This window comes from Plectropomus leopardus, chromosome 7, assembly GCF_026936395.1.
Source record: "Plectropomus leopardus strain MGB_pleo_1.0 chromosome 7, ASM2693639v1, whole genome shotgun sequence".
Lineage (NCBI taxonomy): Eukaryota > Metazoa > Chordata > Actinopteri > Perciformes > Serranidae > Plectropomus > Plectropomus leopardus.
Genome location: NC_142182.1, coordinates 10593036 through 10610018, shown reverse-complemented (window position 1 = coordinate 10610018; position 16983 = coordinate 10593036). Strand labels below are relative to the sequence as shown.

At 42.0% G+C, this 16983-nt stretch overlaps 1 protein-coding gene across 5 annotated transcripts in view; it reads left to right on the top strand.

Annotated features, from left to right (window-relative positions):
- The window catches only part of shank3a (SH3 and multiple ankyrin repeat domains 3a), a 250840-nt gene that overhangs the window by 156552 nt on the left and 77305 nt on the right, over positions 1–16983 (top strand). For all 5 annotated transcript variants that reach the window (XM_088079899.1, XM_088079900.1, XM_088079901.1 and 2 more), the window contains 4 exons: positions 701–930; positions 1470–1639; positions 12687–12868; positions 13284–13307. In XM_088079899.1, the coding sequence (XP_087936025.1) occupies positions 701–930; positions 1470–1639; positions 12687–12868; positions 13284–13307 (606 nt within the window). The remainder of the gene's footprint in view (positions 1–700; positions 931–1469; positions 1640–12686; positions 12869–13283; positions 13308–16983) is intronic.

Here is a 16983-nt window from a genome sequence, read left to right as displayed (position 1 = left end):
CAGGGAAATGAAGGAAAGGAAATGGAAATGTAAGGGATGTGGAGAAGGTTTTATTGGATCCCTGCTGAGTTGAGTAGTTTCTCTGTGGCATGTAGCTGCAGGAACACTCTGCCATCTAGTGTGGAAAGGACGTAACTCCCCAATTTTATATTCTTAAATGTTTTATTTACGTATTTTATCTCTTTTAATAATTAACCTGTTAAAATAGCAATCACATGTGATATTTGGAATTAGTGGTTCATTTATTTAAGTAATACTTTTCACTCCATTATTTCACTTTAGACACAGTTATATATTATTATACACTATTTTATATATATGTATATATATACTGTATATTTATTTAAATTTTCTGAATGTGATTAATGCGATTCGTAAGGCACTGCTGTGTTTAAATTCTCTCATCTTCAAGGCTTTGCTGCAGTACCAGATTCATTGTATCACTTGATCCTTGTGTAAGAATTTGCATATAGTTTATGGCTTTGTAAATATGTTATACGAATTAAATGTAGTCACAGCCTACTGTCAGATTAGTGCAAGCTAGTAACAAGCTTTAAAGAAATTAGAGTGACCTTGTGCTGTATGCAGTTATTTCCACATAAAAACATTTTGTTCATTGTGCCTGCTTCAGTAGCTGTATGTGATATGGTGAGTCTGTTAAGAGCTGCTTTTGGCTGCATGTGTCTTTTTCTTCTCTCAGTGCCTTTCAGGGAGACCCCCTCCTACACAAACCGTCGACGTGTGACGCCTGGCACTCTGCCCTCGCCACGGTCCTTGCTCCGCTCTGCGAGTGACAACAACCTGAACGGCGACCACGATCACATCCACGTTCAGGTCCCCAGAGAAATTCGTGGCCGTCAGGGTCACTCCCCTGTCCCCTCCCTGCGCAGTCTGCCAGCTCTCGGGCAGCAGCATAGCAGCCTCGGAGAGGTAAAATGGAGCTAGTGATGGGCTGTGCGTGTGTGTTTGAAGTTTAAAGGCATAGTTCACGGCAAACTGAAATTTCAGTCATTATCTACTCACCCTCATTCAAATGGCAAGGCGGGTGAAGTTTTATAGTCCACAAAACACTGCTGGAGGCTCATGGGTGTTGCACGTATGTCCCAAACAGATTAAGCAAAAATGTTTGAATCCTGGTCACCATTTGCTTCAATTGTGAGCGCAATGCCTTTTTCCCGTGAACCTCTAGCAGTGTTTTGTGGATTTTAAAACTTCACCCGACTCTCAATGGGCACGAGGATACAAGATAATGACTAAATTTTCATTTTTGGGTGAACTATCCCTTTAATATGTGCATTTGTGTGTGCATATTTTAAGTGGATGAAGCAAATGAAGGGCAAAAATTAGACAGTTTGACATAAATATAGTAGTAGTAGTAAATATAGTCTCTTTAGTCAGTTTTGTTACACAACGTTTGCAATGTTCTACATGTGTACATGATACTCATCTCCTCTTCTGCTTTGTTTTAGAGTCGTCATGGAGAGATCCCTGACAGCAGTCTCCAGAGTACAGGCAGCTCCAGATCCTCCCATTCCAGATCGCCTTCGCTACATCACATGCATGAAGACGACAAGCCAGTTCCCAGAAGGTCCCACAGCCATGGCTATCCTCATGGACACGGCCATCGTGGAAGACTCAGGTCTGTAAGGTTTTGTTTGACCTCAGCTTTAACTCATGTTATTTCTAGCAATTACTCAACCAAATGAGTTTTCAGAGGGCTTTGTAAACAGACACATCTTGTTCTCTCTGCTCCTAAATCATATATCATACTTACGATTCTTGGCAGATAGTCACTTTAAATAGATCATCTGTGATTGGCCTTGTGATTAAGCGCCTACTTTGATATTTAAACTAAATTTCAAAAGGCAAAGAGCCCCATGTGATGTGTCGGAATGACTTGTTAGTCATCAGGCAACATTCTGCATCTTATTTCATCTGCTACCGTCTGCTACTGGTGATAAACATGACACAACATCAATCAGTGCAAAATGTTGTTTATTTATTCATGCACCAATCCAGGGACATATGAGACTCAGTTTCCTGTCAAAGCTGTACTTGCAACCTGACCTGAAAAGTCATCCGTAGAAAGTATAAACTGGGAATTTAATATGAAAATGTGTAGATTTTCAGTGGCTGATTGAAAAAGTGATCAGTATGAGTTGTATTATAATTGCATTTGGTGTATCTGCTGTGTGGCCTGTGCTTCCTGTCAGTGCAATGGTCGACTGCATGGTGTGTGTCTGGCACAGACAACAGCCCCGTTTACGTAACAAGCAAGGCTGAGATACATCATTTGTCCTGCTGTGAAGACAGAGGGCAAATAACATGCTTCAAATCTCTGTGTGTTTTTGTATGTATAGCCATTTGCACATGGCCATGTGCATGGGTGCCTGCACAGTTCAGAGACAGACAGATGGAAAGCAACTAATAATGATCACCATGGGGACCAATTGAAAGCTGCCAAGCTGTGAATGTGTGTGTATGTCAGTTTGTGGAAGAGAGAGATTGAGAGACGGAGGATACATTCTGAAATTAGAGCTATGAGTAATGTCAGGACGGACCAGTCGGTTCAAAACAGCCTGTCACTCGATTGATACATAAATCCACAGGTGTAGTTGTGCCCCTGGGGTGCTGGAACAAATCTCCTTCCTTGTACGCTGAACCATTAGACAAACTGCACAGTAAACCAGGGCTCTGATCACATCGCGGAGCGATAGATTTAAGTGGTTTACTGACACTTGGTTTGTTAAGCTTTTTATTATGATCATATGTCAGAGCAAGATCACCTGCAAACACCTAATGTGATTCCTGGATGCCACACACAGTGTACGTGTGTTTGTGTGAAGCAGTCTGATGTCTGACAGGGGAATTGCATTACAGACACAGCTCCAGCCGCACTTCCCACTCCCTCTAATACTCTCCTGTCACTTTACTCCATCCATCAAAGACTCTCTCTCTTTCACTCTACCTCTCATTCTGTCATTCATACACACACGCAAACACGTACACACTACCATTAATCTACTGTATGGTTTGCAGCCAGACAGCAGTCAATGTCCTTTATTAAATCATGCAACATGCACGCATCACACTGTGCAGAATCTAGAGCTCAGAAGGACTAAATCGTATAGGCATTGTTCTCACACGCTTCAATCGAATTACATTAAGTGAATTTAGTTCATTAATAAATTCACACTGGAGTGTTTAACCATCCTCCTCTCTGTCTATCATATCTTGTGCCCTCACTGCAAACTAACCCCGGATATATCTGGCACTGCAATGGCATTAACATTCACTGACAGAACGAGCGTTTCCATTAACCCTCAGATGCACAAATTGAAAATCGTGGATATAAAATATGCCAAATGGAAGCACATCAATTTAGAAAAAACTTCCATTTATTGCAACAAAGTTTTCACACACTCACAAGGTGGTATTTCAGATGATTCAAAAGCCATATTTCGCAAAACTGACGGAAACAGTTTTTGTTTTTATGGGTCACATGATGCTATGGCTATGCGCTTGTCGGTAGGAACTGGCTCCCTTGGGCATGATGCAGCAGACGCTACAAGAGGTGTTACTGTATCGCTTTACTCTTCAAAAGTTGAACGGATTATCTAGAAGTTTTGAATATACTTTTCCTTTGAGAAAATGTGGCCTATCACCTCCTAGAAATTTCTCATACGTTAGCCGCTCCCACATATAAGGGGCTTGCTTTTCCATTATCGCTCGCATAACACGCCTATATAGCCTTCGATTGGAAGTGATGATGGCTAGTGTGGTGGCTGTAACAGAAGTAAATCTGCTAATGTTTTAAACATCCATCGCTATGCTTCCTGGAATGTTATTGTGAGAGAAGTACATAACATCTTGAGAAAAGTCACATAACATCACTCAGTGGAAACCCAGTTATCCCGCAATAGTGTTTTATCGACATTTTGAAAATGCTTAATTTTTGCAAAAACCTGAAATGGAAACCCCCTCAGAGAAACAAATCCATGGCTCTGTCATTGTTCTCATTTAGTACAAGGTTGATTAGCCAGAGCGCAAAGGGAAAAAAGATAGAAGTGAAAAGAAAAAGGAGGATAATAAGTTTAGTATGTCCGCTGTGTCCTGGCCTAAATGGCCTCCTGTACACAAAGAGTAAAGACCTTGTTCTTCAGTGTGCAATACCCTTACACCAGGTATTAAAGTGAGGTGAATGTATAAAAAGCCCAAAACGAGCAGCTGGTCTCCATGGCCAGAACCTGCACCCAAGTGAGACTGATGCTGTCCTTGAATATTTTCCCTCTAATATTTCTCCCTCCCTCTCTCTGTGTTTCTCTCTCTGACCTTCTGTTTATGCCCATGGTAACTCTAGAGGCATCATGGGTACCAGGGGAGTGTGAAATTAGCTTGGCCGGTCAACAGCCCGCCCAACGGCAGACTCCAGCAAGTTTCTGTGGTACTCACCATCACTTCCTCCTTGGTGCACGTGTGCATTGCTGCCAGGGTTCAATAGCTTGGCCGGGTTTCAGCAGAAAGTTTAGATGGAGACAAGAGAGAGGATACAGTTAGGTCAGAGTTGCTTATTAAGACTAGTTCACAAAGGAAAATCAAACAAAGCTGCCCAAGACAGATTAAAGCACTGAAATTTGGTTGTAATATTCTCTCCAGCTGATGCAGTTGACAATTTAATAAGACTTGACACTGAGTGATCGTTTGATACCGTGGCCGGATTTTATTTAAAACAAATTTGCCTGTGTCATAAGAGGTTAATTGGTTACTTACCATGATGTGCTGTCAATACAAAAAGATAATTAATCATCAAGAGGACAGAGTGTTGACAGTGCCAGAAATTGAGATTTTGAGCTGTGCACCTTTGGACCTACTTATCATTCTTGGTTTGGAAGGAAAGCTCTGAAGCTGCCAGACACACAACTACTATTTTACTGAGCAGAGGGTATCATCTATTACCAAGGTTCCCACAGTTATGGAAAACCTGGAAAAGTCACAGACAGACATCGACTTGGACGATATAATGGCCTGCCATCACTTTGTCAACAAGTTTGAATATTTCCTTTATTACAATATGATTTTTTCTTATCATATAAAAAAATATACCAATATTATCATGGACAATATGATATGACACACCCCTACTATACACGCCATGCTCATTGTTGGTATCAAATGAAGTACTCTGTTGGTATCAGTATTGCTTTAAAGGTCCTGTTATTGGTACTAATATTGTAATTTGCAATATGTAAGGTTGTTTGTTTTAGCTGCTTGTGTCAGTGAGCAAGAAACGGTGTCATTACCTCCTGATGTGCTGTATCGTGACCCCTCGTGATTTATAATGGGAACCCTTACATGGTGGCGTTCTGTCCCCTTTACCTTTTAATTCTTTGTTTGTTGCTGTTCTCCTCACCTCTTTTTGACCCCATATCCCTCTCTTTCTTTGCATTAGTCACACCAGTGGCTGTTGGTGTGTAGATTATCCATGGCGCGTTAACACAGCCAAAGGGCTGAGCTGCACAGAGAAGAAAGGAGGACAGGGATAAGGAGGAAGAGGAGGAGGAGATGAAGAGTTCAGCTTTTTCTGCTTTACCTGTGGAGAATTCACATCAAATGAGGACACAGCCATATTGGTCTGTGCTCATCATAATTTGTGTCAGAGTGTGATGTTTATAGGCTACTTTATTTGTTTTTTTTCTTCAATCTCTGTTTAAAACACTGATGGCGTCTGCACTGACCTGGCTATACGCAATATATATACAATATGGTCTTGTCATGCAGTGACAGAAATTTACAATATGTGTGAACAGTATGTGCCTCTGCTACTAAGCATTAGACAGGGTCAAAATGCATCAAAGAGTGTGGATCTGGTTTGCAAATAGCAGATGTTCCTCCACATGTGACTGGCAGTAAGTGCAGGCTCAGAATCACAACATGCCAGTAGTCTTTAGTATCTTCTGTCACTCATTCTGGTCCCAGTCATCTTAACAGTTGGATAACATGGTAGCCTTGATGCTCCACAACCTGGAGCTTTTCCTGGGGGCTTCTTAGGTGTTTCCTGTCCAGATTGGATGTGTAATCCATCCGGTGTGTTTTATGTGTGCCCTGGGGTCTCCTCCGGTTTGATATGCCCATGAGGTTTTACTTTGAGCGCACTCTGCATATCTAAGCCTTCACCTTGTCCCTTAGGGTGGGAAACCCTGTGAAGGAAACTAACTTAGCCTCCTTGTATCCATGATCATCTTCTCTCTGTTAGTTCCCAGAGCTCATGACCATAGGCGACAGTTGAAGCATAGATCACCTGAGAGCCTCACCTTTGGGCTCAGCTCTCTCTCTTCACGACGACAGTCAGCACCTACATCACTGCATGTGCTGTATTGATACACCTGTCAATCTCAGACTCTGTTTCACTCTTGCTTGTGAATGAGACCCGAAGATACTCTTTAGTTTGATTTGAAGTGAACTAGGGATGCACAATAATATTGGCACATCAACGGTATCAGCAGATATTGGCTTTAACATTAAATTATGGAATGCTGATTTGTGCTGATATTACAAACTAATAAATGTTGTATTGACAAAGTGAACATGTATAAAATATCACCCTAAGTTGAAATATTTTTCTTAGTTTGCTCAATAAATGAATATTGCATACATTGAAAAGCATGATATGTTATGCCTCCATTGGCTGGTTGGCCCTCACGATTAGAGTATGCATATTTTGATGTTAATTCCAGTACAGAAAAGACTTGATCATCACTTAAATTAGGCGATAAAAAGTGGTTGTCGGACAAATGAGTTGTTATATATTGGCAAATAATCCAGTATCGTGCATCCCTACAGTCAAATGTTTAGGACTCTCATTGTTATTCAGGCACTGGATGGCTCAGAGCAAGATTCCCCATTCCCTTCCCTAGTCCCTCCACACACCCACAAGACACCCTGAGGTCCTTTGTCAGTAGCCGTCTTCAAGTCTATAAAGCAATTAAATCTTCTTGGAGGCAGAGCCTCTCCAAACACCATTTCAGCTTTCTACAGACATTAACCTTGTCGCTAAACATAAATATAAGCACTGTCTTGCTCCCGACTTGTCAAATACCAACACTTGGTCAGTGGCCCATCAGCATCAGACAAGACTAACAGAGGCAGCCTCAAGCCATGGAACGAGACGCCCGAGGTGGCAGCATGTGTTGACCCTCCATGCAACTACCACAGTATAAAGTCAATTCAGTTTTATTTATATAGCACATTTCATACAATGTAAGCTCAATGTGCTTCACACACAACAAATATGCACAAAATCAAATAAGATAAGGCATGAATGCATATTTACATACATATACAGAGAGGAAGAGAAAAAAAAGTAATACTAATAAAAGGAATACAGATTGTTCAATCCCCATGCACCTACCAGCATAGTGAACTCACCCATACATAGTGTGAGAGAGAGAGATGGAAGGAACGAGAGACAGACAAGAGATATTAAAGTACTAGCTGACCATAGGCCGGAGAGAACAGGTTGGTCTTAGCATGCAAATGTTATCAGTATGGGCTAAGTGGTTTGTTTATCCTCCTCTTTCTCAAATTGAGCTGGAGTTTAGGGTTATGTGTTGATCACACCAATTGACCCTCTCTTCTAATTCTTCATAATGATGGAGTCTCTGCAAAGCATAAGCTGTCCATGTACAAAAAAAATTGCTGTTAGACGACCTTAATATGTTCAGCCCAATGAGTCCACATTCTGCTTCCACCTCGGTAGCCATAAACACTCCCACATCGCGCAAGAAAGAATGAGAGAGCATATATTCATTCAAGTGCAGCAAAGCAAGGACAGGCTGATGATCATTAGGATGCAAAATGTGATGCTGATGATGACTTTGTTTATAATGTGCTCATCTCACCTTAGAGAGCTGGGCTATTTGAGAAAAAAAAGCCATTTACCTGAGAAGCCAAGGCAGTCATGTGAGAAAATGCTACACTGAAGCTTCTTATTTTGATAGCATCTTTTTAAATGGCATTTTGTGACATTTGCAGGTCCATTTTCAGAGTTATGTAGGCAGTTCATAGATTTTGACTTCCAAACTGAGGCAGCTAGACTCATTATTGAGCCTTTCAAATGTTAACCTGTCTTTAGTAGTCTCATTGATCCTAATCAAGCATCTGATAGCTGGCGCGCCCAGGTTATTGTCTTAAGACTTCTGATAAGGGCCACTTATCTGGAATAATCTCAAGATGGGTCCAATCTCAAACATACAGATAAAGAGGTGAAAGGTGTGCAATGCTCTTGCTCTTGATATTGGACAAAATTAACTTGGAAATCTCACTGACATTTTTTCTCAGCTAAAGAAATATCTTCACAAACACTAAACAGTTTGTTTTCTTGTCTTCCCAATCCAACACCTGTTTCGACAACCAAATGACTACTGGTAAAACCAAACAAAATGATGTTTCAGAGATATAAATGATGGAACCACGGTCTGCATAAAGATGGACAACATGACAGCTTCCCAAAAGTAAAACCAAAACATCTCAATCAGCTGCTGGTGGCTGGCTATAGTATAAAGCTCACCCCAGGGTTTCCAACATAGTCATTTATTTGTGCAGGCCCACAACAATAACATCATCTACCGCGACATATTTTTCTTTTTCTTTTTGGAGCTGAACCGTGAATTAAGAGTCCTGTTGTAATATATTTACTGTATTCACTGCACCTCACTGTTAGAGTGCAGAGTGTACTCTGGGCAAAAACAATAGAACACCAGGCTCATTGAAAGTGAAACTTATTGTTCGTTGGGCTGGGTCTAAAAGTTTGCTTTCACTCACCTCTGCAGCATCTGCTCCTCTCGTCCAATGATCTGGTCTGATCTGAGCTCTGATCGTATCCACAAATCAGTTAACTACCTTGTAACCCAAACTAAAAGAACAAAGTACACATAAAATACATTTTTCCCAAAGTTTGGATTTGTCATTTTTGGTCGTTCTCATCACACTGATGAATGTTTAAGTGTTCATTTTTCTGATAAGTTTTGTTTAATCAGGACCTTGAAGTCATCATTAACAGCTGTGTGTGCCAATTGGTGTGCTTGCAATTAACTGTGCTGCTCGGTCAAATGATTACATGGGCGGAAATTCAGCACCATACAGATCACTACAGTGCAGACTCTGGCAGGATGGGATATTTTTCTTTATTTTTTGGTACAGTAGGTAGAATCCGAGACACGTTGTCCATCTTAACATGAAGATGTTAAGAACATCTTAACATGAAGATGTTAAGATGATTCTTGTGCACTATTTTTTTTCAGTGAGATGATCTGCATGTGTGAGATGAGAATATAGAGAGAAAATAGTCAATTGGGACTATAATCCATGTATTTTGAGGTAAATTGTAACAAATTGACTGACGTAGAGATCGAGGTTCATATTATTGACTTATCAGTGCATTTGTTGGCAATATTTTCTTTCCTTTTATTGACAGTTGCCATCGTTACAGAGGCAGGCTTGGTGTCCAAGGAAACAACGGAGCTTTTGTGATAAATGGCATTCGAACTTTGTGTATATAGTGTGTACTTGTGTGTGTGTGAGCACGCAACGGATCCCTACATCTCTGTCTTGTAGAAGCTACTTATAATGAGGCACAGTGACAGAGAAGGAAAGAGAAAAAAGATGCAACAAAATATGCAAGAAATGAAAAGCTGTTGTGTCGAATGTAGCACAAGTTTGCATATGAAAACAGTGAATCGTGTCATCATGCAAAATTTGTTGAGCGAGCGGCATGTTTAAAATCATAACACCGATGCCAAGGTAATTTGTTGCTTCAGGAAATGGATATATAAATCTGGGCAGAATACTATTTCATATCACTATCTGACAGAAACACATGCAAATGAAAATATGCATGAAACATTTTCAAAAATATCAGGACATACAACTCTAAGGAAAGGCAAGAAGTATTTGTCATTTTCTTCTTAAGTGCAAACAAGTTTTTTTTCTTCTTCTTCTTTTTATAGCTTTCCGGTCTCTATAACAACAAAGGAGAGTTTGCTCTTTGCTATCATCAGGTCTAATTTCCAAGTGACTGTTGAAAGCTTTCTGGTAGACCCTTGGGCTATTAGACTGTATTAAAACCAGAGATGATATGTAGTAATGTAGAAGTGGAATATTACCAAAGACAACTCATGGGTGGACCATGATACTAATGTAGACTATATAGAGTTAAAGAGCATTTTACATTAATAACATTTAAGTGAGAAATTGTACAATCTTACATTCTATATGTAAAGAGACCAAAACTTAGATCACAGAAATGTAACAAAATTGATAAAAAGACAAGCTGGTCAGATTTTACAGCCATGGATGTTTTTGAATTCAGGATTTGTGGTCAGTCGAGTGTCGTTCAGAATTTTTATCTCAAATGTCGAAGCACAATTTAAGCGTCATCCTGTGAAACACAAAGAGGTCATTAAAGATGAGAAGAGAGCAGGTACCGTCTCCACCCTCTCTCTTCTGTCTGACACAAAAATATCATGTGTCAACCCGACCATCATCAAGTCAACTGCAGGGAACAGCTGAGGTCAAACTGTGTGCATGACCTCACAGTCGGTGTGCGGTGTGGTGGAGGCGTGTGAGTGGGGGAAGCAGATTTGAGTCGTTGAAATCGTATCCATAAAGGGATCTAATTTTTTTGGCTCCGTGTGTCACTGTGACATAGCCTCATTTCCCTGCCTCTCCAGCCCTCCCTCCTCTCCGCTGTGTGCTGCTGATGTTCAGTGCCGGTTCGCAGACATTAACATGCGGCAGCCATCCCGGCCCCTCAGTCCCTGCGGTAATTGGAAAGCCGTCAGCGAGCCGTTGTTTCGATGGAGAGGGGGACAGAGAAGGGGAGGCTGTGTGAGATGGGGAGAGCAAGCAAAGCAATAGAGTTGGGCAAGGAAAGAGACAAACAAGGCTTGAAATGAGGAAAGAAGAAGACAGAAGAATAGAGAAAGAAGGGGAAAGGGCACATGAGGCTCGAATCATGTGAATAAAAGAATGACAGCTATAAAGTGACTGATACAACGTGCCGGAGGAGGAATGGCAAGCGACTGAAAGAGGTTGAAAGGTGGATAGACAGAGATGAAGGGGTTTAGCGATATTGAGGCTTTCAAGGAAATGCTGCAGAAAATAGCATCAAAGTCCGAGTTGAGTTTATAATGTAACACACACTCACACAGTCTTAAGCAAATTACACACAAGAGCCTGATTGGAATACATATATGCAGTTTAGATATATATATATTTAACGTAATTTTTCTGTGTATGTTGAGAGAAAGCTTTGACAACACAAGCAGCAAAATAATGCTGAATGCAACTTAAACGGTGGTGGCAAAGTAGTGATGAATGAAGACTAGGCGGAGCTCTGCTGTTGCTGTATTAGAATTCACCGCCAGAGAGAGAGAGAGAGAGAGAAAAAGAGAGAGAGCGTGAAGATGCAATGCGAAGAAATGTTGAGAAGGAGAGGGATAAGAGGGTGAAATGGAAGCGAGAGAATGAGAGAAAGACGGAGGGGATTCAAGGCAAAGGGAAAGAGGGAGGAGCAACAATTAAAACAAATGGGCTGGAGCTTTTTGCCCCCCGCCCCACTGCACACAAGCACACACACACATAGACACACGCACACACACACACACACACATACATACTCTCACAGCCTGCCTCAGGGAGCCATGGCGCATGCACGCTTGCAGGCAGACAGGCAGGAGGAGATCAATCGTGCTCTGGGACTGGTGTGTGTATGTGAGTGTCAGCGATGTGTTAGCACCATGCTGGCGCTGGCGTATGCCATGCTAGTGGAGGTGCAATGTTAGCAGGAGTGGAGGGGGCTGTCTGTGTATGTGCCTGTGCGCACGGCTAGAATGCACATAGAGGGCTCGTGGTGTATGAGTGTGAGCGAGTCGTCAAAGGGGAGGGGAGCCACGGAGCGCAGCAGCAGTAGCAGCAGCAGAAGCAGCGGCATTGCCAGAGTGTGTGAGAGTGTGTGTGAGCGAGCGTGTGTGTGTGAGGGGTGGAGGGGAGAGGAGAGGCAGACGCGGCGGGACTCCCAGGAGAAGGAGCGGGAGTCGGGGAGCAGACCCAGCCTCTCCTCCACAGCAGGAGTACCAGGACCCAAGGACGAGGCAGGATCTGTAACCCAGCCTGGAGCAGCTGGACCAGGGGACACACAGGGATCTCTGTCCCTCTCTGTAGGGGGCTTCTTCTGGAGCCCCAACTCAGGATGTGTTTGCCTAAGGGGGGCTTTCAGACGGATCTGACAGACCCAAACAGAGAAGGATATAGTGTAGTCCCTCTTATCGTTAAACATTTCTGCTTCTACCTCGGTTAGGATGCGGGGGAGAGGGGAGAGATAGAAGGAGAGGGTAAAAGGGAGCAAAAAGGATCTGGTCTGTGCTATTAAAGAAGGAAGAGAGGGAATAAGAAGAGGAGGAGGGGGAGAGAGTGGTTGGGAGGAGTGTACTCTCCTCTCATGACTCTCCCATGGAACACTGACTGTTGATCGGCAGGCACTTGGACTTGTTTATGAATCCCTCCCTGGCCAGCGTAACAACCAGGGGGTGTCACCAGGTTGCCGTCCCGCTGACAACCATGTCGGTGACCACAGGCTTCAGTTATCAGCTCCCTGGAATCACCACAGTAACATATGTGTTTGTTTACAGCCCTGGCTCAGTGCAACGAGACCCAAGCCCCCCTCATCACACGCCTCCAGCACTGACGGGCCCCCGCGGGCCCAAACGGAAACTCTACAGTGCTGTCCCGGGACGTACCTTCATCGTGGTCAAGCCCTACACGCCACAGGGGGAAGGAGAGATCCAGCTTAACCGTGGAGAGAGAGTCAAAGGTAGGCTGTCTGGTATTATCTGTGTGTTTGTGTTTTAGTCTCTAACACTGTAACCACTAGTTCTTGGCACTACCGGTGTTAATATTGTGAATTTCATCGCGACTAGTTACATTTCGGATATCCTGGAGAGTTCACGGCTACATGTGGCTCTCCTGACTGTCAAGAGCAGACATTCCTATGCTCTCATACTTCTCTGATGCAAAGCACACCATTACTTCACTATGGTTTTGGCTGCAAAGCAGTTATGTAATCGCTCAACCTGGAAGTCATTACAGTGTCGTATGAGCTTGACATTGTGAATTATCATTTCATCCACTTTGTAAATGTGCTGTTTTCTGCTTTACACAGAGGGGCAGTGGCTTCGCTTTCATGTGTTTGTGTGTGTGCTTTTGTCTCCATTCATGCCTCACTCAAGACTATGACTGTAATGACGTAGAAGGTAAACTCCATAATATTCTTCTCACCCTGTATCAACCCTACACCTACAGTGTAGCAAGTAGTCCCTGGCCCTGTTTGAATCCACTTGAGATATGTGTACAATCTCAGTATGAATCTGAGATTACTTCAAGGAGAGGGCATGCAAATTCAAACAGGTCCCGTGTGCCGTTGGTTGTTGGTATGCATACACACACTGTGTCCTTCTTCCTCTCTGAGAGTGCTTCCCCCCAAACGTATAACCGCTTTTCTCCCTCCTCTTATCACCTGTCCACAGACACCCAGCTCCACATTGACCCCACACCCTACATCCTGCCACTTCACATACATCACCATGGATCAAATCCACATTAGCTTAATGGAAACAGTTCCCTCATGTCCTCAGAAAGGCCGGAGAGAGAGCGCGCAGCCACACTCATGCTGAGACCTCACATGTTCCTCTCAGATCTACAGAGGCACAGGAAGTACAGATTAAGGATCAATTTGCAATTTCAATTTGGATTTTGTGCAAACAACCACAACATACACATACAGAAACACCCTTATCTCTCTCTCTCTCCCTCTTTCTCAGAAACATTCAGTGGCAAACAAGCATTACTCTAAACCAACTGACAAGACCCCTTCTCACTGCCTGGATACATACTGAAGTATTCCCACCCCTTCCTAGATGTTTGTTTTGTCTTCCAGCTTTTCTGACCGTAGAAAACATTCACCGACGGACCTCCGCCTGTATGATTTAATTCCTCGTCTTTGTAGTATTGTGTCTGTCATTTACACAGGAATTACTAAAACAGATGATATATGGTTCAGATTTGACAATTCAGACTTGTGTTTTTGCTGAACCAAACCAAATGATACAGCATTGTCTGAAACGGTGATGCATACTGATGTTGACACAAATGTTATCGGAAATGTGATGACTCAACAGCAGCCAGTATGCCTCCATCTAGTGAATGGATCTGCTGTCACTGGCTTTTCTGTCGGTGCAGCTGAATCCATAACCCTGCCACTAATGTGAACACACAGTGTTTTGCCGTTCTTTCATGTTGGCCATGCAGGAAACAAGCTTACAGTCGCATGGCTGCCAGCACCATGGCCCAGCCAAGTAAACCATCTGGCTGTGTTATGCAACACTGACCATCATAACCATTACTGTGTTGCAGTCACTATGCTTTTTGAGTCCTGAGATGTAAACCGAGAAAGACATCATTGATGTCAACTGGTTGTTGAACATCTTAAAGGCAATTCTGGTTCTTTGTAATAGGTTTGTTTTGGTAACCAAATTCTGTGTAGTGCAGCAATCCTAGCATGCAGTCCTAGCAGAGGTGACCAGTCCTCCTGGTGCACAGAGAGGCCAGGTCTGAGAAACCACTTCCTTTAGGGATGGATGACCCTTGGTTTGATACATAATGCATTTCATCTAATCTGCATTCATAAATGGATGAGTTGCTAATAGTAATAGGGCTCATTTGCAATGGAGGACAAGAGGAGGTAAGACAAGTGAAGGAGAGGAGAAATGATAGGAGGATTTATTTCATTATCTTTTCCTGTCTCATCTTCCTGATTGAGGTGACAAACAAATAAAAAATGTCTAGACTTTCAGGGATTTTGATTAGCCCCAGGACTAGTTTACATGTGTGCGTGTGCATGTATGGAAGGTAAATATCAACAGAATTGTTTGTATCCTGACATTAACTTTGGTACCAATTCTGAATACAAATATTTTGATGATTCAGTTATAGTTAGATAATTGGCCTTTTTACCCATGCCCCAAACACGCACGCACACACACACAAACCCACACTCACAAAGAGAGTCACTAATACACTCATCTCTGTCTTCCTGTTAATGTCCTTACACTTTTGTTAATCACCAGCTGAAGCAGAGGAGCATCTTTATGATGAGATCAGACTAGGTAAATCTCGCTAAATGTCTGTGTTTGTTTGTGACCATCTGTGTGTGTGTAACGTGTGTTAGCGTCCATACTTACATGTGTAAATATTGGCATAATTGTCTAGCTCCCCTGTATAAAGGACAGACTTGTGGTCTGTTGAGGCAAGTAATATTGTACAGGGAAAGATGTGTCACACTGTGAAGTTTAATGAAGGCAATTGATTTCTTTCTAATGGGAGACATACTTTACTTATGAGCAGTAGACTGTAGCACATTCTTGGTCAAGTGTGTTGATAACTAAGCCATTTTTAATTCAAGATTCATAAAATTGTAAGAATTGCGCAATATGATGATTTCTTGTCTACTTTTTTGTAGTGGCGGATGACTTTCTGGACTCAGATGGTAAATAGAGTAGAGCATTATTGCAAAACTTATAAAAAAAAAGTCTAGCTATCGTGATTATTAGTTGGTTTCTGCTTCCTGCAAGATATTCATCACAATTTGAGTGGAACATGTTTTAAAATTTAATGAGAGCAAGACGTTTAACCAGCCTCATTTTGCAGCTGCTTTCAAATTTTAAACCCCATTTTAGGTAAACTGAAGGGTCTTCCTCAATTATTTAATGCTTTTTAAACAAACTGTTTTCTTGCAGTGTACAGTAGCCAACTATAACTGAAAACTCCTGTGTTTTATTTCCTGTTAAGATTCTTTAGGAATTAGGAGAAATTTTGTGTAGTGGTTGTAGCAGTATGGAGGTATGTTGACGACAAAAGGTTTGAGAGAGCAAAATCAGAATTCTGAGCGATACTCATCTTGCAGGTCAACCTACGAGAGTGCACAGACTTGTAGAGAAAATCAGATTTGAGCCAGCAATCCAGATCATCCATATCCTTGTTTTTGAATCTCTAGCTGTTTTGGCAGCTTTGGAAAAATTGAAACTGCGTTGACCCTTACTTTAAATTTGAGTTTAGTCAAATTCTGGCAATCCCAACTGATCCCCTTATGTTAGACGAGACAGATTGGAATAAAACATCTCCAAATATCCAAATACATGCTGATTTATTTCTGATGAGACAAAGAAAATATTATTGTGAGCAGCACGTTTTTTCTCTGAGATTAATTCTTTAACCTCACATAGAGTTGGATCAGATCACAGTAAACCCAACCACCCCATATTAGGCACTTTAGATTTCTTAGGGCAGCATTCAGCACAGAGCTGACAATTAGCCCAATACATAAATGTTTTTCTTATACTTTTCAAATATTTTTCTCAGTTAAAATTATTCGTAGAAAACTTTGTAGAAGAAATAAGAAAACCCTTTATGTTGTTCAGGATATCACATTAGTTAACATAGTCATTATGATACATGGCAAGTGGCTTCTTCAAAATTGACTCAATAAAATAACTGCGAAAATGGTGATAATTTTGAAAATCAAAGGAAGGGTCTAACAAGAGGACCCTTCACTTTCAGGTCGAATTGAACAGATGCCACTCTGCTCTGGCTTTGAATTTGGCTTAGTCAGAATATCCAGACTTCACTTAACCTACAGACTCCCGGGAAGTCTGCGAGTGCTGAAGGCTGTCCAAATCCAGAATTCATCCAGTCCACAAGGTGCCTCAAGCAGACTTTCAGCAGACTTCCACAGAGTCGGCTTGGGGTGCAGACTTCACCAGACTTTGCTGAGTAAATAACCCACAATTTATTGCAATGAAGACATGACATTGTAGTTTTTCAACTTCTGACTAAGAAAACAAAACACTTATTACAAGTGTGTGAAACAATTAC